Source organism: Dermacentor andersoni, chromosome 6 (genome assembly GCF_023375885.2).
Source record: "Dermacentor andersoni chromosome 6, qqDerAnde1_hic_scaffold, whole genome shotgun sequence".
In the NCBI taxonomy this organism is placed as follows: Eukaryota; Metazoa; Arthropoda; class Arachnida; order Ixodida; family Ixodidae; genus Dermacentor; species Dermacentor andersoni.
This window is the reverse complement of record NC_092819.1, coordinates 110,238,273-110,264,564: the sequence shown is the minus strand read 5'-3', so window position 1 is coordinate 110,264,564 and position 26,292 is coordinate 110,238,273. Positions and strand designations below refer to the sequence as shown.

At 45.0% G+C, this 26,292-nt stretch overlaps 1 protein-coding gene across 1 annotated transcript in view; it reads right to left on the bottom strand.

Annotated features, from left to right (window-relative positions):
* LOC126522299 (beta-hexosaminidase subunit beta-like) overlaps nucleotides 1-26,292 on the bottom strand; it is a 96,120-nt gene that overhangs the window by 24,760 nt on the left and 45,068 nt on the right. Inside the window, exons 10-12 of the mRNA XM_050171024.2 lie at nucleotides 22,620-22,812; nucleotides 10,349-10,505; nucleotides 8,843-9,038 (exon numbers count right to left, since the gene is read on the bottom strand). Of these exons, the coding sequence (XP_050026981.1) occupies nucleotides 8,843-9,038; nucleotides 10,349-10,505; nucleotides 22,620-22,812 (546 nt within the window). The remainder of the gene's footprint in view (nucleotides 1-8,842; nucleotides 9,039-10,348; nucleotides 10,506-22,619; nucleotides 22,813-26,292) is intronic.

The following is a 26,292-nucleotide window of genomic DNA, read 5'->3' as shown; positions in this document are numbered from 1 at the left end:
TATTCTTTCAGCAAAAATATAATTCTAAACCTACTGAACGGGAAGCTTCAGCTTCTACATGGGAAATCAGCAATCCTATCTTCTTACATCCACAGCACCACAATTCATTAGTTATGTTGAACTCATGAAACAGTTAAAATGAGATTTCAGAAAGCTCAAGTAATCTTTCAGTGTTCGCATACCTCAGGAGACCAAGGACAGCTTTATGAGCTGTGCGAATGACGCTGTTAACCTTTTCCTTGTCAGAAAGGCGTAGGTGGTAGTAAGGGAAGGAATACACGATGCGAATGATCAGGAAAGCGTGCGTCAGATGGCAGATATCGGCCTCCTTCATACCGCGGTGTCATGGTGACTCCTCTGATTAGACCACATATTTGGCGGGCTGTCGTCTGTAATCGGACAATCGCCTCAGAATTATGGGTGTTATGTTGAATTAGCATGCCCAGGACTCTTATAGTCAGCACGGGCGAAACTGGGCCGTCTTCCATACTGACTCGTATAGGTGAGGTGGCGTCCCTTTCGGTGGCATGTTTGGTCGATTTATCTCGGATGACGAGAAGCTCCGATTTTGTCGGCGAGCACGCTAGACCATTCTGTCGCACAAACTTTTGTACGGTATCCGCGGCCGCTTGTAATGCTTCCGTGATTTCTCCATCGGAACCGCTATTAGTCCATATGGTGATATCATCGGCATAGATGGAATGCTTGATATGCGGGATCATTTCCAGTAATTGAGGCAGGTTGGTCACATTGAAAAGGAAGGGGGATAGGAACGCACCCAGAGGGGTGCCCCTTGTGCGTAATTGAAATTGTCCGCTTTAATGTCCCGAAAATGTATTTCTGCAGTGCGTCCTTTAGAAAGCTTGTAATATAGCTATAGGTGCGCTTCCCGACATTCATTTGTGAGTATTGAAGCATGTGATACATTGTCAAACGCTTTACTCACGTCCAGCCCTAGAATTGTACGGGTGGCTCTTATAGGGCTCGGGTGTAGGATATCTTGCTAAATTTGCCACATAATGTCTTGAGTGGACAGATTTGATTTGAAGCCTATCACCATATGGGGCAGCAGCCCATTGCTTTCAGTGTACTCGTTTAGCCTGTTAAGAATGACGTGTTCCATAACCTTCCCCAGGCAAGAGGTTAAGGAGATAGGGCGGAGATTCTCCAGCTCCAGCTTCTTGCCTGGTTTGGGTATGAAAATCACGTTTGTATGTTTCCAGCTGGTGGGTATAGTTCCCCTTTTCCAGTGGATGTTGAAAAGATTGGTGATTTCGGTAACTGACTGATCGTCTAGGTTCCGTAACATCTTATTGGTGATGCGATCCGCGCCAGCCGCCGCTGTAGTTTTGATGTTTAGGACAGCAGGTACTTCAGATTCCATAATTTTGATGCCTAGTACCCTGTTTTCCTTTCCGGTATAAGCTACGGGTAGAGGAATATCGGTGCTTGTATTAAAGTAGCGGTTTTTAAGAGCTTCAAAAAGTGCATCATTATCTCCCGGGAAAGAGTGTATGATCCTCTGAAGAATCTTTTGTGATGCTGTTTTAGTCTGACTGGGGTCAAGTAGGTGTTTAAGCAGGAATAAGGTGTTTTTGCACCCAAGCTGGCCGTTAAAGGCGGTCGCATACCTGCTGCCAGTGTTCCTGACTGAGCTGTCGTATCCCGTTCGAGTTGCGCGATGCGTTTGCGTAGGCCATGGTTGTGTTTCTGCGCGAGCCAGCGCTTCTGCAACCTCTGCTGCGTAGACAACAGGTGGACCAATTTAGCATCAGGAGCCGGGCCGTCCTCCTCCTGGACCACGGAGGTAGAAGCTCCATGGTCGAGTTAGCTGCGTCTTTGAGAAGAGTGCATATCCACTCTTCAAGGTTTGTAATGGTTGCGGGTTCGCGTCCATTGCGAACATACCGGAAAGCGTCCCATTTAGTGTGCTTAATTTTCAGCTTATTTCGCTTGTAGCCTCTGGAGGGTACCGTAATGGAAAGGATGTAATGGTCGCTACCAACGTTTAGTTCGGTATTCTCCCAGATGGCATTGTCTATGTTCCTGGTGAAGGTCAAATCAGGCGAGGTGTTTCGCTATTTCCTATGCGGGTTGGTCTTTCAGGGTCAACCAGAAGAGTAAAACCAAGGCCTTGAGCGGTCTCCGAGAGTTTAATGCCCTTCTTTTCACATTTTTGATAGCCCCAGGCCGAATGCTGCGCGTTAAAATTTCCCAGCAGCATGAGTTGTGCATGCTTTGCAGCTTTATATGCTTTGCTTATTAGTGTAGCTACTGCTAGGCTCTTATCCCTAGGGGGGCTATAAACTTTCAGAATGGAGCGTTTGGTCCGATCGTCGTTTTGGCAGGATTTTAACGAAGGTGTATGACACCACCGTGAATTCTAAGTTTAATTGGTTGGCGGTTAGATCGCCGTGAACGCCGTGGCCGGAGAGATATCTGGAGCGGTAATTTCGTCGAAAAACCTGGGATGCGACCGCCTTATCGGTTATGCCGCTATCCCAGTTTCCTGGAGGGCAACTATGTCAGGTATGGTTTCGTGATTTTGAAGCGTGTGTTCCAGAGACCTGCATTTACCGCAGAAGCCCCTGCAATTCCACTGCCAGATTACGATTGGTGCTTTGGCCATCACGTTTGTTTTTGCGGTTCCATGTACGGTCAAACCGTGCTAGGTGTTCTTGTGAGCACTCCGGAAGCGCGTTGAGCCACAGAATTGCGCAGCATGTTTGGTTCGGGCGTTGGTGCAGGCGGAGTTACCACCTGAAGGTGAGATTCAGGTTGGTATTGGGGTTATGCCGCGGTTAATCCAATGTGGGACATAACTGCAGTCATGGCGGAGCTAAGAACGGCAACGCTCTCTACCAGTTGTTTGTTTTGGGTGGCTTGCTCAGCAACCATGCTCTCGATCACGCGTTCTAATTATGAAATTTGGAGGTCCGGCGCGGCGGCGCTCTCCTCGGGTACTGCGGCGGGACTTCCGCCTTCCGTTTAGTGCGGCGCGCACCACCTACCTCATGTCGTATTCTGCATCCGCTTCACGCTTAACACAAGCCGCGATCTCGCTCGCGTTTTTTGTACAGGGGGAATTACTAGGAGTATGCCCGTTTTCTAATTGTCGAATTTTGTTATTAGCCGCATAATTGTTGTTGGAGTAATTTCATTTGCTCCGCCATCTCCCTTACCTGCGGGTTTTGGGGCAGCTTTTTCCGGGGCTTCGGCTTAGGCTTGGCTGTTCGCCAGGCGACTTGGGTGCTCCTGCTGCCGGTCGGGTGGCCTCCACCGCATACTACGCAGGAGGGAGAGCAGGTTGGCTTCTCTCCGTTGGGTGGCGAAGGGTGTTCTTCACCGCACCGCCGGCATATCGGTTCTGTCGGTCGAGTTTGAGGGCACACGTCTGCTCGGTGCCCCAGCTTCCATCAGTTTAATCAGGCCTCCGGCCGTTCTCGCAACGGGAAGACTTCAAACGTGAAAGCCAGGTAACGTACGAATTTCGGGAGCTTGACTCCGGCGAAGGTGATCACAAAGTGGCGCGTCCTGCCCATTCTCCGCGCGTTCACAATTGGCAGGTCGGGATTTCTGTTGCGAAGCTCGGCGTAGATGGTTTGGTCCGTTTCGTAGCTGTACGCCCTGTACACCACCCCTCGCACCGAGTTGTCGGGCGCCGGAATGTAGGTTGTCACAGGCGTATCAAGTTTCTGCTGCGCGTGCTGCAACTTTGTGATATTGCAGTAGGCCTCGGCCCGTTGCCGGTCCGGGGTACTGACCGTGATCGTGTTGTTGGTGGGGTAGATCCAGACCTGGTCAATAGGGAGGGCTTGGCGAACGTCGAGGTTGGCGGCGGCGCATATGGCGTCCGCGAGTACAGCTGGCCCAACCTCGGTCAGGTTGACGGCACCTTTCGGTCGAAAGACCACCTTGTAATCGTCCACTGGTAAGCGTGGCTTGGGTCGACGACGCACGCTCGGAGGCGGGCGGGCCCGTCGTCGCGGCGTCGGTGCTGGCTCGCCCTTCGGCGAGGCTTCTCCGTTGGCGGGCCTCGATGCGGCTCCAGTCCGGCGTCGATATCTCTGCTGCATGTCCAGGACCGTCTTCCACTTCCCGTAGGACAGAGCTCGGCTGGGTCAATGTGTTCGCCTTCTACGGCGAACACCTAATATTTACAACACCTAACACCTAATTAAGCTGCACCTAATATTTCATTTACCACGTAAAAAATGATATATCATATGCCACCCTGAAATACACCCCTAGCTCCTGAATATGGCATTCGCAAAATCTTTACAGGCAGTGTAAGAACTTCACATAAGTTACAAATTCATACATCAAATTTGTCCGATTGAGATGCTCCAAAGGATGCAGTTTAGAGGGATGCGATACCAGTTTTTATCCGAACTAACGGATTTGTAAACTTCGTACAGGACCGTCTTCCACGTCCCGTAGGACAGCTCGGCTGGGTCAATGCTATCGCCTTCTACGGCGTACTCCATGGCTGGGCTCGGGCGAGGCTCGGCGAGGCAGGCAAACGCCGCACAACGCGGCTTTTCAGATTTGCATTTTCCCAATAATTCTTGTCTTGTAATTCTTGTACTACAGCGCTCGTCTTTCCACCAGGAACACCACAAGCTTGTTCATCACACGAACCGTTATATCTTTTTGGTAAGATTATTCTTGCGTCAAAATGTGTTCGTAAGTTAGCTTAGTGAATTCCTTCAATCCTTTCAATCCCACAGACATGAGTAAAGCAATTAAGATACGTTGTAATACGATGCATAATTGGCCTAGTTGGCAGTTTCATACCCAAGGGATAGAGCCTTGTGACGACGACACATGATGAATTAAAAGGACGCATACATGCAAAAGGGCTCTCTATGAGCGCTCCCCCTGTCTTTTTTCCTTTAGTTTGTCGCCGTAGCACTGCTCTATTTATGAGCAATGAAATTTAAAATTCGGTTAAAATTCTACCACTTGAACCTACTTTAGAGCCTTGCTTTACTGCAGCCAGCGTCAATGAATTCAACAGTGATTATCACATTTTTCCCCACAGTTCTATACAAAGATGTTCGGCCATCATCTGCGGTCCACACATAATTAAATCATTCAGAAGAAATGACGGTGGACAATAACTTTTTGCATAAGTGGGAATCAAGCTTGAAATTATGAAGAATTCACAGCCACTAGTTTTCAGGAATTTAGCCTAGCGTCATTTGAGAAGGTAATACTAAGGCCGTCTCGTAATCTAAATAAGGCGGGACAAGTCGCTCCGTAATCTTTGTGTAATCTAAAAAAATGAGGCAATAAAGAAGAAAAATATAACTTGGTTCCCGGCGCTACAATCGTTGCTGTGAGCTTGCCAGTGTACGCATGGGTTTGCAGAACACGTCAAAAAAAGCACTGTAGCTTCAGCGTCTTCTTCTTTTTTTTTTTTGCGCACTATAACTTGATGAAATGTGCGCTTTTCTTTGTATGTTTTATGTGCTGAACTCAAATTTCTGTTTTTCCTGCACAGTGCTCGGCGATTCGAATACGATAGCAGGACCACATGGCGCTCGTAAAGCCCCTCGATCTTCAGAAAATAGCGAGAGCTGTCGATGCCGCCACCGAACTACGCGACTGGACGATAACTTCAGCGCGCAAACTGGTTTGGGCCATGAGCCGTTGGAAGAAGACACATGCATCGGGAACGTCTTTCTGCGCGTTCAAAACCAGCGCCCACGTTTCGGCCCGGATATGCCCTTAGATATGACGGCTTTGTCGTGAATTTAAGCCCTATAGAAACCTACAGGATACAGCGCGGTAAGGATAGAAAAACATTTGTAGCACAAAAATGAGTAAGCAAAAGAAACGAAAAAAAAATTGCTACAACGAATAGCTCCGTAAACAACCGATCCTCCTATTCATGCACAACGAACCAACACCCAAGTTATAGCGTCTCAGTTCACAATGGATTAACCATCAGAACATGGTGGTAGCCGGTCCGACGTTGTAACTCCGAGGTGACGCAGGCGTCGGCCTCCGTCGCTGTCGCTAGTTCCCGGGGGCTAGCTCCCGCAAGGGTGACAGTGCACCCGTGACATACGTGGTACAGGATGTGGTCGTAGTCGGTAGTGCGCCTTGTCGCTGGCGTGGCCAGGCGATTGCCTATGTGGATCTGGATTGTGGCTGGTTATGGCTTCACGTGCCTCGACCGAGGCCGTCGAGCACTGACACGGCCCCATGGTCGGGGCTCAGGAGATGGAGCTGTCGCCGGCCAACTCTCCGGCATGGGTCCCCGAGGAATCCCGATCACGTCACCACGGCACAGCTGGCGATGCATCTGCACCAGTCAGTAATTGCCGGCTCATCTGTCTTCTCCTTGTTCTTTTTCTCCTCTTTCCTGGCGCTTCACGTGTCGTCTCTTCGGGTGACTTCATTTTTGTCTTCTTTTCTCGTTTACCTTCATACATTCCTTCTTTTTACCGAACGGCATCGTCGTCTTTTTTGCACCAGAATCACCTGGCTCGCCTGTCGATCATGACAGGCTTTTATATGACGATAACTGCGTTCGCAGTTGCCCATTTCTCCTCCGTTTGTCCGCGCGAAAGGAAAGAAAAAGAAAGCGACGGGATCCACAAGATCCACTGAACTCACGGACTGGCTGCCTCATGTCACACAGCATTATTGTAAGCAGCTCGTAGGGCTCGCGCAAATAAATTCTCATGGCACAAACCGGCAGGCACTGCAGGCAGTTTTCGCTACTTTTATAAGATCCAGGGGTTTTAGCCAGCAGGCGCTTGTTCCGGTGGCGTGCCAAATGTAGTCACCATGTATCACAAACGATCTCGCCCTCATCCTTATACCACAATGCATCATCTCGGTTTTCCCACCTCCAGCGGTGGCACAATGAGCGCCGACTGACATGCGATCTGTCTAACGCGTTTGACTCGCTAACACTTGTACAATATAGCTAAAGGGTTACTCATTTCCGGAAGCGCCACAAAGAGCTAAAATTACTAGCAAATGAGAATGATGGGATGTTTATCCAGAGCGAAGTAAAGCGGAATTGAAAGTTATAGACCAAGTTGGGAAACGTTCTGGGGCTGACAACCTTACACATTTTTTGCACCCTACATTAGCGCAATGAGGAGCATGAATATATTATGAAGCCTATAAATGCAGCAATGCCAACCTTCCACTTCAACAGACTTCGATGTCACGCACTTCTTAGAAAATAAAAGTCACTCTTTCTTTCTTTCTTTTTTTTTTGCAAGAATTTTTTTGCCTGCACACAGACACTATCTCTCTAGCGGGGCTCGATGTTATACCAATGGACCCTCCGTAGTAAACATGCGTGCTATAACGGAAAGCTATTCCAAAGTTTTCTATTCCAATTATGCAATCAGGCTTCTGCGATTGATTAAATCTTTTTTGGAACACGCCCACTTCGCCTGTCTGTCATGCGACGTCACGAAAACCACGATAGTTCCCCGTCAGATATGACTTGTACGCACTGAGTATACATGATTGGACCGAACAAAAAAATCGTTAATTTTGATTCGATGCCTTTTCGCCATTAGACCTCGACTATTGATCAAAAGTTTTCGGGCTGCACCCACTTCACTTGCCTGTCACGCGACGTCACAAAACCGCGAACGCTCACCACGTCAAAATGACGTGTATGCGTTAAAGATACATTAATATGCCGAACAAAACTGGATTTTCTTCTGAATAGCTACAGGCTGCCCCGTTCCGAAAGGAATAAAAGATGGCCACCGCCGATCGCTCCGGCACTGGCTACTCGCACCTGCCGGAGAGCATGAGTTTATTTGCGTATAATAAAACTTCTTGTGTGGCCATGTTACGTTTTTGAGCACTTTCTGCACGTTTACGACCTCGCTCTGCCAACTCTTCCTTGCTGAGGATCCATTTTAGCGGCTTTCTCAAACTTCCGTTGCATGCCGCTGCGATTTTCCACCAGCCACCGCAAGCTAAGTAAGGGAAAGCGGACAAATCGCAGACGCCGGCACCACCCTCTTTATCCGCTTATCGCTTTTCAGTACACTGGCTCGGCCCCATCAAATCCCTCTCCACTTGAGCGTATTCCTCGCCTCTTGTCAGTCAGTTAGATAAGACAAGCCGCTCAGTCTATGCAATGTTATTCGTTTTTAAAGCAGACAAAAGTGACCTCCTATGAACGAGGAGAGCGTTTCATTGGTCTGGTCAGACAAGCCTGCGGGTCAGCGCACGATGTTTAGGTCGGCGGTTACGTAAATTTGACGTAAGGAGATTAGAACAAAAACACATTGGTATAGTTTTACGTTATAGGGCCCATTTTGTCAAAATAATTTACCTCCGTAATAGGCGCTCCGGCAGAATAACTTTTCGCACGTGCGCTACACACGGCCACAATTATGCGTTTCTGTCACCGCGTGCTCGCTCAATACAATACAGTTCTATGAAGCATAATTTAAGTGCAATAATAAATTCGATATCATTTCCGAGTAGTTGTCGGAGTGCGGTGTTGTACCACGGTAAAATAAGAAAGAGAATACCCGCGCAATTCTTGTTCTCGGACCATGAGCCCCACAGATGTGATTCGGACACTCCACTAATAGCACGGTTCGAGAACAGCCTACTGTCGGCAACATTATAAAACCGAAAGAACATAAAAATTGTGGGGACACACGATGTCAATATCTGTTTTATTTATTGCTACATCGGTATAATTCGGCCAAAACCAACACGTTGTTTACTGACATGCTGGCCAAATTGCTGTTCTGTGGCCCCTCTACTGCTAACAGTCGCTGCATTACATCCCATGAGTACCTGCTAGGAATCGCTAGTTAAGGAGATGCGTGGTGCTTACCGCCGAAGTCCCTCGGGTCACAGTTGTAATAGAACGCCCAGTCTTTCAAATGCTCGTAGTGGTCGACATACCAGCAGCTGGAGATCACCAGTTCGTATCCGCGTTGGGCGAGGGAGGCCGCGTATTCGGGCCATGGGAATGAGTGACCGAGATCGGAGCCCTTCCACACCTGCACCACCGTACTCTTGGGCGAAGCCTGCAAACGCGTTTGTGCGAAGGGTTAAGCGCCGCGTCACGCAAGTTTAAGGGGAGTTACGACAGCGGAACAGCCAATAAGGGACGCAGGGAGACAGACATAGACTTCGCTGAAATGTCAGCTCTCTTATTTTCGCGCATGCGGCTTTGCACTATGTGGTAGTGCAGGTGGAAAAATAAAAAAGAACAGATAAACAGCATCTTTGTCTCATACCAGCAGGCAAAGAGGTCTAATACGTGATCTAAAACTACCGCCCGGAAAGATGTGCTCTTGCTTTAGCTGTCAGAGTTACTGAGGTGGTGCCGACACGCATCTCCGCTCTTCATAAATTCCAGTAGCCTCCAGGCTTTCCTGTTCTTGCATCTTGTTACTCTTTCTTCAATGGCGGACCCGGTGAAAGTGATCTTGACACGCAAAGCCTCATCTATGAGCTGCTAGGTATCCGCAGGATGCTGTTACCCTTATTGGGTCACCATCGTTCTCTGGCCCATTCATTGAAGTGTCCTGTTTGTCTAATACAAGCACGACCGCGTGATAAGAGGATGCGACGCAGTTTGTTGGCATATCGTGAGTTTCGTCGCCTGGTTCTTGCACATCCCACTTCGTTCTCACGTGTACATGCGTCTGAACATTGTCGGTTCTTCATTTGCAGCTGAAAACAGTTGAAACAAGACTCACGCCATGAATATATACAATGACGGCAGGGGGCTTTCTTACGTTGCCTTCATTTGACGAAGCCCTGCTGGGATCCTTGCATTGCAGTTTTTGAGACAATCTTTCGCAAATGGCAGCTTATATCCCGCGTCAACAAAATTTTTCTTTGACAAAATTTGTTGCTCAATAAATGACTCGTGCACGCTATATACTGAAGTGATCTTGACAAAGCTGCAGGGTTGGTAATCGTTTTTTTTTTTTTTTTTTTATTAGCAGCCTCTAAATAGCGCCTAAGTAGACGACGTACGCATTTTGCCATAATTCCCTCCACATCGCTTTCGAGATTCTTTAGGACTCCGCGGGAACCCGTGGACGCCACCAAATTCTGAAAGTCATGCCATGCCAAAGAGCCGCCTTCGTTCTCTAAGTTATAGAAGGCAATAATGGTGGCCTTTTCTTTTTCCCTTCCCGTAATGAAAACGTCTATTCTTGCAAGCTTTTCTTGACGCATTCATTCATATTTGAAACCAACATTTTTGCACGGGGACTCCTCCAATGTGCACTATGTGAAACGAGGCTTTTTAACATGGTGCGAAATTTTTTCGCAGTCAGCTTTTAAAATTCGTGTATGGTTTTGACGAAGTGCTGGCTTTCACCTTCACGTCGTTGTCGATGGGATCCTGCCAGATCACGACCTTAGCACCTGTCTGGATCACATTGTCTAGCGTTCGCTCGACGTAATACTGTTCGACGTCGCTCGTCCACTTCAGGTGGTGCTGCGAACGGAAGGCATCGACCTCGGGACTGGACTTCCTGCACGCGCGAGGGAGAGAGAAAAATGTATGGTAAATGCTGACTGCGCCATGGCATCGCCAGTTGTGCTTCTGGCGATGTCTGCATGCAATATATTAAGAGAGTTATGTCATGCTAAATAGGAAACATGATAAATTCTGCAAGTTCGCTTCCCCACCCACTCATACAATATGGAGAGGATATCATCCTAGAAGTGGCTATATATATATATATATATATATATATATATATATATATATATATATATATATATATATATATATATATATATATATATATATCCCTGGTATGTTCTACCCTGGTATGTTCTAATCCATTGAAGAGCCCTGCGTATGTACAGGAAGCCCTAGAGCTCGTAATATCTTCAGTTCTGTACTACGAAATGAAATGGAGTTGTTTCGACCTCTACGTGTGTCACCGATCATTTGGACGACATGATCTCCTTAAGGCTGGGTATACAAGAGGCGGCGGGAAGAGGAAAGCGAACGCTAGGCGAGCGTTTTGTTCGACAATTTCATAACTGCATTAATTGAAGACAAAGCTTTTGTTCTCGTGTATTTCTCAAGCATGCCCGCTAAAGTTGCCTTGGGTGAGAACAAAAATGCTAGCCACCCTTATAAGAAGAGCCAAGGAGAGTTCGGTGCGCTGCAAAGAAGTCCGTTTCCAAAAAACACAGGTGTCTAGGTTGAACGGGTTCTGCTATCAGAGCGTCTAAACCGGTACGCACTCCGTGCTAGTCCTTCAGGTGACATTTCGTTGTTACACACATTAACAGAGAAAGGATAACGAAACTGCCACGCAATTTGGATTTCGTGGTATTCGGTACGCTGCCTCCCCTAAATGCGCGGTTTTGCCGAACCATGTATCACATTTTTAATTGAATTGAAAGTAAACTATAGGGCGCAGGCACTGCGAAGCAGTCTGCTTCCCTCCCTTACTAGGTTCTGGGATCCCATTCCCAGCTCAGACAATTAGGCCTACTCAAAGTAAGCCATTTTAGAGCTTCTTACGAGCGAGAAAATTACCATCCACCGGACAGTATCGCGAGGCTAGAAAGCTACACGAAACGACAACGGAGAACGAAACCTGAAGCTACTGTCGGGTGGACGAGCATTTTTCCACCTGCACATGGAGAACTTCCGCCGAGCGGCTTTGCCAAACTTAGCGCTCACGTGAACGTAGCAACAGCCTCACCATATCACACCTTCAAAGCTGCGAAAAAATGAACAAGTGTTATCTCGAGTTTGCAGATGCCCGAAGTGGCATCGTGCAGTTGAGCGAACTGCGCACCACGTCACCTATACATACGCGGGCCATAAATTGCTGTCAGAGATCGAGAATTCTTTATCAACGCTGAATACGCGGCTCCTGCCTTCATGCTGTCACCTACTCTGAAACGATGTCAGACGTTCTTTTCTTGAAATATCTTGCACCTTGTGAATAGCCGCATAACAATTTTCTACGATCGTAAAGCTACTGAGCTAAACCTAGGTAAGACATTCCATTTCCTGTCCGTGGCGGCTACATTTCTGTAGGATTGAAATGCAAGAATGCTCGTGTGTTTAGATTTACCCATACAAAAATGCATCCTTCCTCTCTTTAGAACTCTTTCCCACTTTAACATCCTATGTAATTTTACTTCCTATTAGCGCATGTTCAAGAAAGTTGGTAGCAGAAAGTTTTTACTTTCGGTTGAAGAATGTTTGCTAAAAGAAAATTCTAGAAACGTTGGTAGGCTCTATATTTACTTTCGTCTGAAGAAAGTTTGCAAAAGAAAGTTTTAAAAAAGTTGGTAGGCTCTCTTTCTGCTTTCGTTTGAAGAATGTTTGTTAAAAGATAGTTGGTTGGCGGTGTTCTTACTTTTGCTAAAGGAAAATTATAACATTTGCGCTTGCTTCATTCATTTGCTCATTTGACCCTGCAAAAAAGCATAACATGCAAAATTGGTAATATAATTAGTACGAATACAAGAGTCTAATAGTGATAATTCTTTCCTTCAGTTTAAAGAAAATGCAAGGAGACAGAATATTTTTTTTTTTTTTGCTGCGAATGCACATATAATTAACAGAAGCAAAGGTCAAAATATATTTGCCTGTCCCAGTGAAATTTTCATTTTATAGCGTTTCTTCTCTTGAAAAGACATACATCGGGAGTCTAACCCTTTACTTACCGGTGTCAGGCAGAGACGCTACCTCTGCTCCACCTAAAACAGTGGCCCTATTGGCGTTTTTGACATATTGTAAGGCTGTTAATTTTTGTTAGCGACGCTCTTTTTTTACCTTGGCTAGTTGAGACACCTTTCATATACTATTCTATGCGAATTATACGGAAAACTTGTCTGTCTCACAAATGGAGTACCTGCGGTCACTGTTAGGAGTGTATTTTCTTTCATAACTTCGGGTGGTCGCTGTGTTAAGATTGGCGGTCGAAGAGAAGTACGACAGCACGAATTCCGTAAATGCTTGCTTGGGTGCACAACTGAATGATTTATGATTGTCTGGCTGTTCATTTTTGTTAGCGATGATTTTTTTTTTACCTTGGCTAGTTGAGAAACCTTTCCTATACTATTCTACGCGAATTATACGCAAAACTTGTCTGTCTCACAAATTCAGTACCTGCGGTCACTGTTAGGAGTGTATTTTCTTTCATAACTTCGGGTGGTCGCTGTGTTAAGATTGGCGGTCGAAGAGAAGTACGACAGCACGAATTCCGTAAATGCTTGCTTGGGTGCACAACTGAATGATTTATGATTGTCTGGCTGTTCATTTTTGTTAGCGATGATTTTTTTTTTACCTTGGCTAGTTGAGAAACCTTTCCTATACTATTCTACGCGAATTATACGCAAAACTTGTCTGTCTCACAAATTCAGTACCTGCGGTCACTGTTAGGAGTGTATTTTCTTTCATAACTGCGGGTGATCGCTGTGTTCAGATTGGCGGTCGAAGAGAAGTACGACAACACGAATCCCGTAAATGCTTGCTTGGGGGCACAACTGAACGATTTATGATTGTTTGGCTGAGCAGTGACAGTACCGAAAGTGAACCTAGCACGGCCGTATCTGTTTGTTTACGCGTGCGTGCAAACAGTACGCTTGTTCCACTTCGACCGAAGCTCCAGCTGCTGTGGCACGCCAGCCATCGCCACGTTTTGTCGTCTTTATTCCTGACGCTAAGAGGAAATATGGTCGCACCAATCCAAGATGAACGCACAGCTTCTCGAAAACGCAATACTTGGCGCAATAGGAAGCGTGCATGTGGGCGGTGATCATGAATTTGTGCTCGGCAGGTGTCAAAGAAGCATGTAGACCGTCCGCCATTGGAAGCAGACGGAGGTGAACGGGTGACGCGCTGATTGGCTCACGTTTGCTAAAGCTTGCTCATGGTTCGGCTTTAATCATGGCATATGTTTTATAAATAAGGAAGCCTACCCAGGTACCCAGGAAGTCGTAGCTGGGAGCAGGGGCCTAAATACCTGCCCTCCTCCCAGCTACGACTTCCTTTGAGTAACAAAAGCCAATCTCCAAGGCCGTACCTTTGCAAACTGCATGCGCGTGAAGCGGATGCGAATTTTGGAGGCAAGGTGCGCTTAGTTAATCGCAGAGTGGCGCCGCTGCAGTATTGAATGGCTTCAGAATAGTCCAAGATCAAAAAAGGGGCTGACAGATGGAATAGCACACTGTGGTATAAAGTTTGTAAACAGGGATAAGGTGCCTCAGAAAGGCTGGCCAAGGTTTCGATAGGAGAACCGATAGGAGGAAGATAGCTCCTCCTATGGAAACGTTGGCCAGCCTTTCTGAGGCACCTTATCCCTCTCTAGAATCTTCAGAATAGGTAGGCGTTTGGTTGACAACTTATTTGTTTTTACTCAGTGTATTGAAATATCAAGACTAGAAAGGAGACCGTTATATGTGGCCTTTTTAGACATTACAGGAGGGTACGACAACGTAGACCACAACATTTTGTAGGATATGCTGGAAAGGGAAGGCTTAGGCGACGATTGTCTACAGCTTTTGAGAGAGATTTACCTAGAAAATACAGCTTGTGTTGAGTGGGAAGGGATGAGGATCGAGGAGAAAGTTGATATCAACAAGGGACTGAGGCAGGGTGCCCTTTATCCCCACTCCTGTTTATGATGTACATGGTGAGGATGGAAAGGGTGCTGGAAGGCAGTTATATCGGTTTTAACCTCTCATATAATGAAGACGGTACAGTAGTAGAGCAGCAGCTTCCAGCTTTGTTTTATGCGGAAGAAATTGTGTTGCTAGATAACAAGCAAAGCGATTTGCAACGTCTGGCTAATATCTGTAGACAGGAAGGCAACAATTTAGGCTTGAAATTTAGTGTTAGAAAATCAGGTGTTATGCTATTCAATGAAAACAGTGAACATACAGTGGCGATACAGGGCCAGGAAATATCTCGGGTAAGAGAATATAAATACCTTGGTATATAGATAAACGAAGCCAATAGATATATGGAAACACAGAAAAAAAACAGTAAGAGTAAAGGGGAAGAGAAATGTGGCCATAATGAAACACAGAGTGCTATGGGGATACAATTGGTACGAGGTGCTCCGGGGTATGTGGCAAGGTGTAATAGTTCCAGGACTTGCATTTGGAAATCCGCTTGTTTGCTTGAAATCGGGGGCACAATCACGGCTCGATGGCAACCAAAGGTCAGTGGGACGCCTCACATTGGGCGCTCACGGGAAGACTACAAATGAAACTGTGCAGGGGAATATGGGCTGGATAAGTTTTCAAGTGAGGGAAGCTCACAGTAAAATTAGTTATGAAGAACGGCTCAGAAATATGGAAGAAACAAATGGGCTGGGAGAGTGTTTAGGTATTTGCACAGGAATAACATTGATTCACAGTGGAGTAATAGAACCGGGAAGGTTACCAGCAAGTATGCGGCCCGTATTGTGAGCAACGCAGGAGCAAAGAACATCAAGCGGAAAGTGAGAGAGGCTAAGATAATCTCATGGGTGGCTTCAATGGAGAAGAAACCTGCCATGAGTAACTACTTAACAGGACAAAACGAAATCACGAAAGAAACAATTTATGTTAACTCATAAGGAAGCTCATTAGTTTTCGAAGCGAGATCAGGATGGCTTAGAACACGCACTTATAAAGCGAGATATAAAAAGGACGAAGAAGCATGTGCTAGCTGCGTTAAAGCTAGGGAAACGATGGAGCATGTTGTACTAGAATGTAAAGATATCTGCTCAGCGGTCGATTTAGGAAACACTGGCCGTCTTGAAGCCCTTGGGTTCAGCGAGAGCAGGGGCGAAGTAAACATGTCCGCAATAAAAATCAGTAACACGCGATTGGAAGATTGGTGGAAGTAGGGAAACCACAAACAACGGAGGCGTATGAAAACAAAGTTCACAATAGAGGTTTAGAAACTTTGGTTATGGGAATTCCTCATGGTTTTTTTTTGTTTTTTCCCCATAGGTAGGACATTAGGCAACAAAATAACAAGAGCTTGGTGGCGCAACCCACCGCCAAGTTCCAAAGGGGATGCTCATAGCAGCCATCCATACATTGTTTGGTCCACGCATCCCGTTGGCTGGTTCTGAGTGCTCGTTGCCCTCTCTCTCTCGTTAAAAAGTCTGGTAGTGGGGCTTCGAATCGTAGTGTATGGAAGAATTTGAAGGTTGTGATTTTGTGGAGCTGGACTTCATCGGATGTTCCATAGTGTTTGTGCCGAAAAGCGTCGACACCACGATACCTGTGAGACGAAGGAGTGTTTGCTGACTACGTCATGAAAAGTAAGCAAATTTAGGTGCTTGCGCGCATTCTTGTGGCTTCGTCATAATCATCATTAGCCTGGCTATGCCCACTGCAGGGCAAAGGCCTCTCCCCTACCTCTCCAAGTACCCCGGTCATGTGCTAATTGTGGCCATGCTGTCCCTGCAAACTTTATCTCATCCGCCCATCTAACTTTCTGCCACCCCCTGCTACGCTTCCCTTCTCTTGGAATCCAGTCGGTAACCCTTAATGACCATCGGTTATCTTCCCTCCTCATTACACGTACTGCCTATGCCCCTTTCTTTTTCTTGATTTCAACTAAGATGTCTTGTAGCTTATGGTTCATGTAATGAGCTTTGTGTAACTAGAACCGATCGTTTTCTGAGCTTAGGTTGTCCATGTTGATTTGCTCATTTAGCAAGCACTTTCACGAAAGCTTCATCTGATGTTACCGCGTATTTGCATTCTGCTGTGAAGTATGCTACCCGCCCTGATTGCTATGACTGAATGGGCACATTATAATGAAAACACTGAAAGTTACTGCTTGTTCGGTAGTTTCCTGGCAAGAAATTCGTTATATAGGCATTCCCTCGTACATGTGTAATGCATATGTCGATGTGTCATGGGCTTCGCATGCTGGCATACGATTGCTATGTTCGACGTTTCAGCAGATATCAGCTTGTATGAAGATTTCCTTATGTATACAGTTCCCTTTAAAGGCCTACATCTCGACAAGCTGTCTGTATTGCTTGTGTTCTTGGGTGTGTTCGCGCATTTGTCTTCTATACTGCAGGGCAGATATAGGTTGATATGAAAACAGCGATGTTTCTTTTCATCCAGACATTTAAATCAGACGCCGGCCTCTACTATATGTATATACATATATATATATATATATATATATATATATATATATATATACATATATATATATATATATATATATATATATATATATATATATATATATATATATATATATATATATTCCATCATAAGAACAGGATGTCAGTTCTTGCAATCATAGGTTAAGACGCAGCGTAATAAAGTAAGGACAGCGATTTTGTAGTGATACTTAGCGCTCGAGTCTATGCCATAATACCCGTGTCAAACGGGCGTTTGGACGGCCTTCCAACCGATAGTCAGTTGACTCAAAAGTCAAGTTCGAGCTGCTACACGGGCGGTTTCGAAGGCTGCCGAGTTAATAGTCTATCGAGTCAATGGAGCAGCCTACAACTCTATCGAAATCTCGATGGCCTTTGAGCAACGGAAGCGGAAACAGCGCGAACATGCCCTCTCGTTCACAGTCTGCTCGTACTCACGATTAGAAAGAACAAATCAAATCAAATGCTCTAAAAATACTATATATGAGTGTTATTCATTATTCAATAAAGTGTTTTTTCCACTTGAAATGTGCGAACACACACCAAAACGGCAGCCGCATCGAGTGGAGCAAACGTTGCCGCAGTTCCGCTACTCAACAACTTAAAAACTAAACATATATTTATGGCAATGTATAAAAAATTTTTTTAATGTATAAACAAATACAAAATAAATTATAGTGCTTTTAAATGGTTTTAATGTTGTTTAACTTTTTGTGGAATGCAAACGAAAATAAAGATCCGCAGCGCCACACAATTTTGCGAGAAACGCCTGAACCACTCAACGGCCTTTCAAAAGTGCCATGTAGCAGGGCGACAACTCCTTTGAGTCGATAGAGTTGTGGCGTTTCAAAGGCCGTTGACTGGAACGCCTTCCAAATGTGCCTGTGTGACACAGGTATTACTCTTAGAGCCCTCCATTAAGGGCCGGCTATTCTAGTATTTAACACGGTCCCGAACATACATGAGAGTACTTACGAAGAGGGAAAAGGAATATCATCGCTACGAAATCATGGCCTAGGTTTCGGAGCGCTTTTTATGTGCTCAATACATTTTTCTTAATCCAATGCTTTGTTTTACTACATATTTGAGTTTGGTAATGATATAGCTTTCATTCATTACGAGAAACCGTTTGATTCAGTCAAAACCTTAGCAGTCATGGAGGCATTCGGGAATCAGGGTGTAGACGAGCGGTATGTAAAAATACTGAAAGATATCTATATAGCGTTTCCACAGCCACCGTAGTCCTCCATAAAGACACCAACAAAATCCCTATAAAGAAAGGCGTCAGGCAGGGAGATACGATCTCTCCAATGCTATTCACAGCGTGTTTACAGGAGGTATTCAGAAACCTGGATTGGGGAAGAATTGGGGATAAAAGTTAATAGAGCATACCTTAGAAACATGCGATTCGCTGATGATATTGCCTTGCTTAGTAACTCAGGGGACCAATTACAATGCATGCTCACTGACTTGGAGAGGCAAAGCAGAAGAATGGGTCTAAAAATTAATCTGCAGAAAACTAAAGTAATGTTTAACAGTCTCGAAAGAGACAGCAGATTACGATAGGTAGCGAGGCACTGGAAGTGGTAAAGGAATACATCTACTTAGGACAGGTAGTGACCACAGATCCGGATCAGGAGAGTGAAATAATCAGAAGAATGGGCTCGGGTGCGTTTGGCAGGCATTCTCAGATCATGAACAGCAGGTTGCCATTATTCCTCAAGAGAAAAGTGTATAACAGGTGTGCCTTACCAGTACTCACGTACGGGGCAAAAAGCTAGAGGCTTACGAAAAGGGTTCTACTTAAATTGAAGACGACGCAACGAGCTATGGAAAGAAGAATGATGGGTGTAACGTTAAGGGATAAGGAAAGAGCAGATTGGGTGAGGGAACAAATGCGAGTTAATGACATCTTAGTTGAAATCAAGAAAAATAAATGGGCATGGGCAGGACATTTAATGAGGGGGGAAGATAACCAATGGTCATTAAGGGTTACGAACTGGATTCCAAGAGAAGGAAAGCGTAGCAGGGGACGGCAGAAAGTTAGGTGGGCGGATAAGATTAAGAAGATCGGAGGGACAACGTAGCCACACTTAGTACATGACTGGGGTAGTTGGAGAAGTATAAAGAGAGGCCTTTGCCCTGCAATGGGCGTAACCAGGCTGATGATGATGATGATGATGATGATAATGATGATGATGATGTTCATGATGATAATGATGATGATAATTGTCCTGGTAATCTGACGTTCGCTGCTGATTTCATTCCTTCCCGAAATTGTACTTGTTACAAACTAGCAGTGTAACCTCCCTGAGATATAACGAAGAGTCGTTTGTACAACGAGAGGCAGATTGATGCAGCTACCTGTGAGGAGCTCTCTTTTTTTGCAATTTGACATGACACTGGTAGATCACAAATTTTCAGGTTCACGGCGCAATAAATTGAGAATTTCTTACTGTTGAAAGCTATGCCGATTCTGGAAGCATCCCTACATCCCCAGGAACGTGCCGCACTGCAGGAAGCTGGACAGCACAGCCATTAAGAACCTGATCTGCATACTTTCACAAAGGTGCGTACAAAACTGTTGCTACCTTGCGAGTTGTAGGGTACGTTTGTAGGGTGATTTTACTGTATGTGCGGTTTTCAGGGTTTATAGTGGAAGATCACGAATTTTATTTTTGGGTGATCTATAGTGTCCTCAGTTTAATGAGCTTACCTAAATATAATCGGGGGCTTGAGTAAATATGTCTGATGTACTGCATATAGACTCTATATTAATATAGCCAAAATGCTTTTATAAATAAAGCACGAATTGAGGTTTTGGACTGTGAATAGTGCCGGGCTAGAGCGTCCAGAAAAATGTGTTCTACCACCTAAAGACATGGTTTAGGCAAAAAGTGCCTGAATCAATGCTTTCGCACAAAAAATTCTATCATCGAAAGTTTCACGGAAGCTTCTCTGTTCGGGAGGAAACATGCCAGAGACGTAAATCAACCAAATAAAACTTTAAAAGCAACACATTTTGGCTTCCATACAGCAGCCTTGTTCACAACAGGGCAAAAAAGTAGGAGTGCCTATTTAAGTAGGTTTTAACATTTGACGCAAGCACCGTGCATAACACGGGGGAGGATTCCTTGGTTTCAGTTAAGCGTGTGTCTTATTGATTGTATCCCTAAGGACTCCAGCTACAGGTGTGGCTTCCATTTTCTTTCCTGGCTCATTACACTAGAGTTCATCCAGTCACTACTGTACTTAGTCGTTGCTGCATGCTCTGCCAAAGCATTTGATGCCACTCTTATGCACATTATTCTGATGTCGGCGTAGCAGTTTCCCATGTCCCCGATGTAGATAGCGTCGTATACACACATTATATCTCAAAACTCAGGATTCAGGTCACTAAAATTTTTAATGCGGTTTGTTATTGGGATGGTTGTCACGTTGATTTATCATGGTTTTTCACTCGCATTGCCCTCAAAATTCTTTAGCTTCTTGCCGGGTTCTTATGGATTTGATCTTGTGCGCAATGACATGTTGCAAACACACCTAGCATATACTTAAAAAAAGAAAGTTTATAACAGAGTGAACTTATATGCAGGGGCACATGCATGTGTCAATAAAATGCTGAAGTCTCATTTCTACCTAAGGAAAAAATTAAAAAAAGCATGGTTAGCATGCACCCAAGCTGCTGCTAAAGTTGACGTGCCAACTGTCCTTTTTTGCCATGTTGCTTACGATACGACGCTGCATATTCTTCTTGCACTCTGCAACTACAAGAGGTATTCGTTGAGGGGAAAATGGATATTACCGGATTTGTGCAGCGCAACCACCTTAATTTCATGATTAAGGCACACGTTTCAGCTTAAACGAGGACGAAGAACACAAACAGGACGGGCACATATTGTCTATTATCTGTCAAACACAACGTAGAATACTCTTTGTAAAGCACTATGATTATGGACATATTATAGCTGAGCAGTTCAGGCAGCTGCGTTTAGCAATGATCAGTTTACTGTTGCTAAATAGAAGGAAATTGTAGTAAAAAGTAATGTTTTAAGGACCTTTCAAGTTTGCCTGTGAAGTTGTATATTGCATAAGTGATGTCATCGCATTATTTGGCAGTTAGGCATGTCTGGCGGAAGCCGTTTTAAGATCTTTGAATACCCTTGCAGCAAGTGATTTATGACTACTTCACACAATTGTACGATTCCTACATGCAACAGGTGCATATTCTAACGCCCACGCGGACCTCGCCCAAAATAATGCCTTCGGTCCCAGATGTGTGAATGCTTTTCTAAGCATGTGTGGCAAGTCAGCATGTTGAAATCTTTGCTTTCATTGTTAGTCATTCGAAGTTAAATTATTTTGCATGACTGCTATATGCTGTCTCGTCCACATACGCTGATACAATGCATCAAGCTATTTTATTTCTCCATTTTCTCCTCCCTTAGGCTGACTACAAGGTATGCTAATTTGACCACTTGGACATGAATAATGCATTATCGTTGCTGCTTGCTTGTGGCTTCTAAGGATATGCACGACAAGATTTCAAAATAAATATCAGTGTTTGAAAAGGTTGTTGTGTTTTTTTTTAATAGATGCATTTATATCCCACTCATGTTCAAGGTTGCATCAGAACAGCACCAGAATGCTTGAAAAATTCTGGAGAGAACGGGAAATGTCCCCAGGATGTCTCTAAAATGTACAAAAAACTTGCAAGGTTGTTTCATTGTGAGGGACAGAAATTTGAAAAAATTTTCCTAGGATCTTTCTAGGTCGAGGAATAAAACGTTGGTGGAACGTTGCTATGAGGTTTCTAAGAAGTGTTAAGATGGTTAGCGAATCCTGGTTTTAGTGTTTGGAGCATGTTCATTCATCGTTTAAAGAACGTTTAGAAATAAATTTCTTATTCAATATCGATGTCCAATAGTCGACAGGATGTTGATGTGAAGTTGTCAGGAAGTTTGAAAACGGCATGATAACATTTAATAAACTGTTGGTAGGTTCTAGTAACATTTGCCTAACAAATTTTTCCTCCAACTTTTTGTAAGGGTAGCCGCCGGGTAAAGATTTGCAGGTGGTCAAAATCTCCCAATACGAAGTGCGTCACAATCAAGTCGTAGTTATGACACGTAAAACCAAGATTTCTTTTATTTATTGTTTGCTTTGAGTTTATCATTTCGTGTTCGCCATATAATCCTAACCTCCACGTCAGCTTAGTTTAGTAAAGAGACCACCTCCTAAAGGCAGTGGTGCCAGGATCACTCTTTTCTTTTTAATCGCGAAGCATTTTCTTCTTTTTTCCTAGACACTCGGTTTTCTTTGCGTCTTCAGGCAACTTGAGAAGCATATCCACTTTCGATTTCTTACAACTTCCTCCATCTAACGTATCTGCAAAGAACTTATTTGCTTATTCAATAAATGCAGCCTGGAGCGTGAATTACGCCATACGAGGCCAAAAATTTGAGCTTTTTCGCGTATTCGTACCAGCAATCGTAATATACTTCGTCCATGCCGAGGTGCACGTATGGATCCTTGAAGACCCGGGCCACCTGAGAGATCAGCTGCTGCACCAAGTTGTAGCTGACGTTCCTAGTTGGGTCGAGCATCTCGAAGGCCGCGTGCGTGCCTGGGTTCTCGGTACCCCTGCTGCCGTTTCCATAGCAGGGAGTCAGCGCGTCTGCATGACGACAGTCGAGTATTCACTTGGTTTAGCACGCACCAAACATTTTAGCGCTCAACTTGCGAGGTTGTCTATTAAAAGATAACTCCCTGCAGTCATCATCATCATCATCATCAGCCTGATTACGCCCACTGCAGGGCAAAGGCCTCTCCCATACTTCTCCAACTACCCCGGTCATGTGCTAATTGTGGCCATGTTGACCCTCCAAACTTCCTAATCTCATCTGCCCACCTAACTTTCTGTCGCCCCCTGCTACGCTTCCCTTCCCTCGGAATCCAGTCTGTAACCCTTAATGACCATCGGTTATCTTCCCTCCTCATTACATGTCCTGCCCATGCCCATTTCTTTTTCTTGATTTCAACTAAGATGTCATTAACGCGCGTTTGTTCCCTCACCCAATCTGCTCTTTTCTTATCCCTTAACGTTACACCTATCATTCTTCTTTCCATAGCTCGTTGCGTCGTCCTCAATTTAAGTAGTTCGTCCTCAATTTAAGTAAAACCCTGCAGTAAAACCAGTCATATGCATTTTTCTATCCACATATTGTCTAGTTGAGTACCGAGATTGGCGAAGAGGCTGAGTTTGGAAGTTTGTTTCGAAATGACATTGAAGGCTATAGTTTGCCAGAGGTGCCTACTATCAACGTAATTTCTTGCCTAGGCGCGGAACTTCGTCTGCCCACGAGTGCATAGTGTAGTAGTGTGCCTATGAACGCATAGTGCAGCGACACGTTGAAAAAGTGCGGTATGTAAATGATCAAGACTCCATACAGTACATATAACTGCAAGTGAACGTGAAATGGCATCACTTGGGGCTTATTACTTTAAAATGAGCACGCGGGGGCAGCAATCACTTGTGTCTGTAGGCTGCTCGTTAACCACGTTCCTTTCCCTTTCCACCCTTACTTGTGACGACACCTGCGAAGGACGGCTGCATCCGAAACGTCTCGTTCTCAAACAGGGATGAACGTCTAATAATGAACTTTAGGACAGAATATTAAAGCGCTTACCGAAAGCATCGTCCAATGTGACACAACAAGCTTCTCGTAGCGCTGTTTACATCGGGAAATGTCCGGTAGGCGTACACCATTGGCGACCGGGCAATCTGCTTTGCACGACTTCGTGCGACAGAAAATAGTTGTCGATACGCCGATTGATCCAAGACCGATTTTTCTCGCCGAAAAAGAAAGCATCGCTCGTCGCAACCCAATCAGTACGCGGGATTACGAGAGAACGAAGTACAGGGTCGGAAGTTCTCGGTTGTGAGCATGCGTCAGCCATTTTTCAAATGGCACAGGCGTGACCAGTAACGTCGTTGTTTGCAAGTGTATTTGCTGGTCTTGTGCATTTGCGTGCATTAAGTTACTTGTGAATGATGGGTTTCTTGTCAAAGTATGAGCCGAATGGGGCCTTCGCCATAAGTACGCAGTATTTTTTTCTTTTCTCTGCACTGTTGCGTCGGAGACAATGAACATGACAATTCAATCTCACTGCACACTTTATTGGCCCCTACAAAAATAACAACGCCGTTTATCATGCCCTGTGTATATGTAAGTACGAACTGGTGAGCGCGAACGACGCCTTGCACTGCGTTGCGTCAGAAGCGCACTGATGCAGGCGCTGTAGCCGTGAACACGATCAACACGGTGCTGTTGGCTAGCGTGCCGTCGTTGTAGCTACAGTGGAAGCGTTTACAATGCTTAAGCGGTACGGAGTCAAGCGATACGCGAGTGCGATTTCCGAATTTTATTCAAGATTCGTTAGCCTATTTGTCCATGTAATATAATATCTGTGTTGTCTGTGCAGCGTATTTCGGAGTGTTTTCGTATTTTTTGATAAATACGCATTAAATGCTTCTAAACTAGCCACGCATTCGGAATAAACCTGCGAGAAGTGCCTGGTGAGTTTCAGCGGATCTCGTGAGGGTTGCCGGGGGCCAATGAGTATTTCATTAGCATCGACGAGAGATCTGGTCTGAACGCGCCCACTTTGTCGCCGACTATCTCGGAGCTCCTCGCGCGAAAGAAATTTTCTCGTGTCTGAACGCGTCGTAAGTGCAATCGCAAGAGTTACCCTGACGCGATAACCATGTTATCCCAGGAACTCCCACTAAAATCTCAAAAAGATGTTTGCGCCATATAGTATTTCAAATGTACGATGCCAAAAGCACATCACACAAGATTAGGGACAGCGCAATGTGGCCGTAAGGCTACTGGAGCGAGAGATGTTATTCCGAAAGAATTCCAAAAGTGCAGCTGTCTGGCAAGGTCATAGAGTTGTTTGGTATGGCGAATACTTCCGTGTGCAATACCACTCACTGTGGAAAAGGGTGCATCGGTGTGAGATGCGCACTGAGCCACTGGGAAAATGAATAGTTAGATGTGTGAATATCTGCAAAAGCTCAAAATAGGGGAGTAACTTGTTTTAATGAAAAGGGACAACGGTACAATCGAAAACGCTGAAATATTTTCAGGAAAAAGCCCACTATATTTGTTACGACAATTTCTTGCACTAATAGTATTAGTTGGCGAGTTTTATATCTTTAGTACTACTAGAAACTTAAAATTAGCACGAAATCTAGCCGATGAGATCGCCTTATAATTTTCGTTCAAGTATAGCAAAGACCTTAACTTTGGCAGCCTTGGTGCGAAGAGGCTGTATACGAGGGTCTGTTGGCCAGTTGGAAGGCCACTAAGGTCATCTGTAGCTAGGCAGTTCGTTTAGAACCGCAGCTGCCGCCATGGTCGTGAGCCGTGCTGGACACCACACCCATTGCTAAACTTGTGCCCTTCAACAAGTACCCAAGAAAGTGTACCAGAGGTGACAGTACAGCTTAATTGTGAAAGCACTGACACGCGTAATGCGGAAGAATTGGGCTCGGCTCCTCATTGCGGACGGTTGTTTTTTCACCTTCTTTCATTTCCTTTTCGCTTGTTACATCTCAATTAAACATCCCCGCATTTATTCCTCCATTTTATCTTTCTCTGGCTTCATTGTCTGTTTCACTATATGGTTCCAACTAAAAGCATCAAACAGCTAAAATCCACTTATGCGTCCGCTATTGCTTTTTCACGAAGTTATTGTCTTTCATATAGATCATCGACTTCTCAGTAGCCTTGTAAGCTTCTCTCGTTTCAAACATTTTACTTTGTCCCACTCGTCACTTTGTTCTTCTCGGTAAATTGGTGCAGCTTCTTTTTTATTGCAAGCGTTGCCTATAGCTTAGCAAACACGTTGATTGCTAATGTCACCGCCACTATTATAGTGCGCTCCGTCTTTGGTGCTATTGTGCTGATCATTTCGGAAAAGCTCTAAATAGAGGAACTTCATTCCCAGAGGTACGTATAATTAAGGATTTATTCTCCGGGATTTTATTGAGTTTTTATTATGCGTCACCTTTATAGTAGCCAATACCGACAATAACGATGACATTGCGAAGCTCTTGTGATAGAATTACGAAGTACAAAATAAAAATAAA